A 3,145-nucleotide genomic window follows, 5' to 3' on the forward strand; every position below is an offset into this window, starting at 1 on the left:
TAATGTATTTCTAAGAGATTATGTGGCCTGAGGGGAGGGGAGCTATGCGTATGGTATGCTTCCTCTGCAATATTCTCATCGTTGTCTCTCTAAATTCTTTTGTTATTCTACCTAATTTCTTCTGTACCTCTAAATCAGGTGCTGGATCTGTTTCCATTCTGATGCAATTGTCAAGATGAGGAGTGAGGAGTTATGTTGCTCTGTTGAAGATTGTTTTCTTTTCTGTTCAACGATTCATTGCATTGAATTTTACATTGTTGGAATTTTATACGCGTGTCAGTCACAAAAGGATTCACAACTTTTGTTAAAAGGAATTGAAATTCGTATATATAACTATGATTTCTTTGAAAGTTGTAAAGAAATATTAGACGATTTTTTCATTTTTAAAGTCGTGCTTTCAATCACTACCCAACAGTTTCACCCATTTTCTAAATATGTCCGAAACATTGTCTTTTCCTGCCACACATCTACTATAGTAGTTGTTCATAAATTTCAGTATATACTATTGCAAAATGTGTTATTACTAAACAGCAAATGAATTATAGTATAACAGAATTCAACAACTGGATTTCCATTGTTTGCGCGCCAGATTTGATACTTGAACGTATGAAGTGGTAATATATATAAGGTTGAAGCTTTTCCTACACGTGATTATGTCTCTTCTTTCAAAATCTCAATGCCATTCACCGGAGTTTCGTTTTCTTTCTTGTAAATGTACCTCCTTTGCACCCACAGAAAGATCCCAAGATTAAGAGCAGATATCACAACAAGAATAGCATAATAGTAATCCAGGTGGCTATCATTCAAGTTGTTGCCTAACCAGCTCTTACCATTACCACTGATCTTCCTCGAAAATTTATCGATCACTGATACCACAAGACTATTGCTGTATTTGCCAGCAGCTACAGTGCTGGTGTAGAAGGCTGTGCCAAGGACTTTCATTTCTTCTGGGGATTCATCATAGAAGAATTCTAGCAATCCACCCATAATGAAAGTGTTTGCAAGACCGAGTAGAACATGTTGAGGCACGAGCCAGAAAATGCTCATAGGAACTACTTCTGCTCCAGTAGTTATGTGTTTCTCTCTTATCACGTCCATTCTTGCAAGTTCTACAACATACATCACTGCTGCGGCCAAGACTTGGATGGAAAATCCTATGGCAACTCTGTGAAGCATTTTGAGGCCTCTGTGATGGCCGCTTCTTCTGCGCATGAATGGTACAAAGCAACAGTCGTAAATGGGGAGACAAATCAGAATGGTCACCACTACAAAACCCCATAGGGATGCTGCTGGTATTTCGAAGTTTCGCCCAAGCTTTCTATCCATTGTTGTTCCTTGCTTCACAAACATTGTCACTTCCACTGCCCAGAAGTTGCCTGGAATTATGGTCAGTAGCCATATCCCAATCATCCCTAAGACTGCCTTGTTCGTCTCTACATGAGTCACTGTGCATGGAGCATTTGACTCATATCTTGTTCTGCTTGATTTTATTGCAGCCTTGTCTAAGAACCTTAACACAGATTTTGATATACATATATTCATTTTTATACTTAAACCCATATACTAAAACAAGTAAAAGGAAAAGTTGAGAGTAGTGATTAGCGAACCTGAAACGAGGAGTGTGATAAATCTGTCGTCTTCCAGCTGCAATGTAGTGTTCCAAGGCGAACTCATGCAGTTCAGAAGGGTTACTAGGAAGATGAAGGTTTCTGTTTCTGAAAGCAACTATGGGGACTCTAAAAAACTCCTTTGCATGGCTCTTACTGTGTCTAGGTTTGTGCCTATACATTGGGAGGCCCGAAAAGAAGGTAACAGCGCCCAGTAGAAAACCAATTGCTGATACACCATACCCCAATCCCCATCCAAATCTCTCTTGAATGTACACCAGAAACAGTGTTGCAGCTAAGGTGCCGCATGCAGTGTTAAAAAACCACCAGTTGAAGAATGAAACTTTAAGCACTTTTTCGTTTTGTCTGAAGTCATCAAATTGATCTGCACCAAAAGTTGATAAGTTTGGCTTCAGTATTCCACTGCCTAAGGCTATGGTGTATATTGATACGTAGAACAGTGCTAGTTGCGTCGTCGATGCTTTGCAAATTTCATTTCTGCACGTTGGCTTAAAGCACTCCAGCGTTGTTGTGAGAACCAGCAGCCCCATTCCCTGTTCACGTTGCCTCTAATCACTATTATTTCGTAAAATCAGGGATACTTTTTTTTTATATTTGTAAAAGTTTTACATATGACAAAGATAAAACAATTTCATAATATATAAATGAGGTGTAAATCTCATCTTACAAGTTAATTTTATGAATTAGACTTAAAATCCACTTCTAATATATTATCAAAACAACCGAAAAATACGACATCAGGTTAAAACAATGATTTCAGAATTTCTTTTAGAGAAGAAAACCTTAACAGAACTAACATATTTAAGTCTTAAAATAATTTGTATAAGAGATAATAATGAGGAAATAAAGCATATGAGAACTCACTGTGGCATATATGAGCAACGCAAAAGTGATGGTCCAAAATCGGCCCACATAAGAATCTGCTATGTAAGCACCAAGTAGTGGAGTCATCCATGCTGTGCCTGACCAGTTATTCACACTTGTTACTGCTGATACCATGTCTTTGTGCAGCTCTGATGTCATATAAATCACCAAATTCGCACCCACCCCAAAGTATGCAAATCTTTCAAATAATTGGTTTGCTGTATTCATGTTCAAAATTCAACTATCAATATTCAATACAAAGGAAAAATCTTAAGATTTTATGGGTGTCATCATAACTTTCCATTACAACCATGCTCAGAAGTAGTAATTATTTACCAAGAATGAAAACGCAAGCTTTCCATTTCCCAGTTGTAGAAGAAAGCACAGGGCCTCCATTAAGATTCACTGTGCCATCTAATGTGTGACCTTCTTTCTCTTCCATGCCACAAGATACAACGATAGAGGAAGAAGGAAAACCAAGTTTTCACTAAATATACGAATAACAATACTTAAACAAAAAATAATAATATTACAATTAATGTAATTCTATGGAACCACCGATGGGCACACAATAAAATCTTATTTTATTTATCTTTCTCTTCTAAATATGCGCATTTTATTTTAAAATTCAACGTGGAAGATTTGGAATTGCA

At 37.1% G+C, this 3,145-nt stretch overlaps 1 protein-coding gene across 1 annotated transcript; it reads right to left on the reverse strand.

Annotated features, from left to right (window-relative positions):
• Positions 1–651: 651 nt before the first annotated feature.
• Positions 652–2,934, reverse strand: LOC114163631 (protein NRT1/ PTR FAMILY 5.1-like). The gene is made up of 4 exons (XM_028047934.1): positions 2,829–2,934; positions 2,493–2,710; positions 1,608–2,161; positions 652–1,510 (listed from the first exon to the last, which is right to left on the reverse strand). The coding sequence occupies exons 1-4, from the start codon at positions 2,932–2,934 to the stop codon at positions 652–654; spliced, it is 1,737 nt and encodes a 578-aa protein (XP_027903735.1).
• Between the last annotated feature and the right edge of the window lie 211 nt (positions 2,935–3,145).

This window comes from Vigna unguiculata, chromosome 9 (genome assembly GCF_004118075.2).
Source record: "Vigna unguiculata cultivar IT97K-499-35 chromosome 9, ASM411807v1, whole genome shotgun sequence".
NCBI lineage: Eukaryota > Viridiplantae > Streptophyta > Magnoliopsida > Fabales > Fabaceae > Vigna > Vigna unguiculata.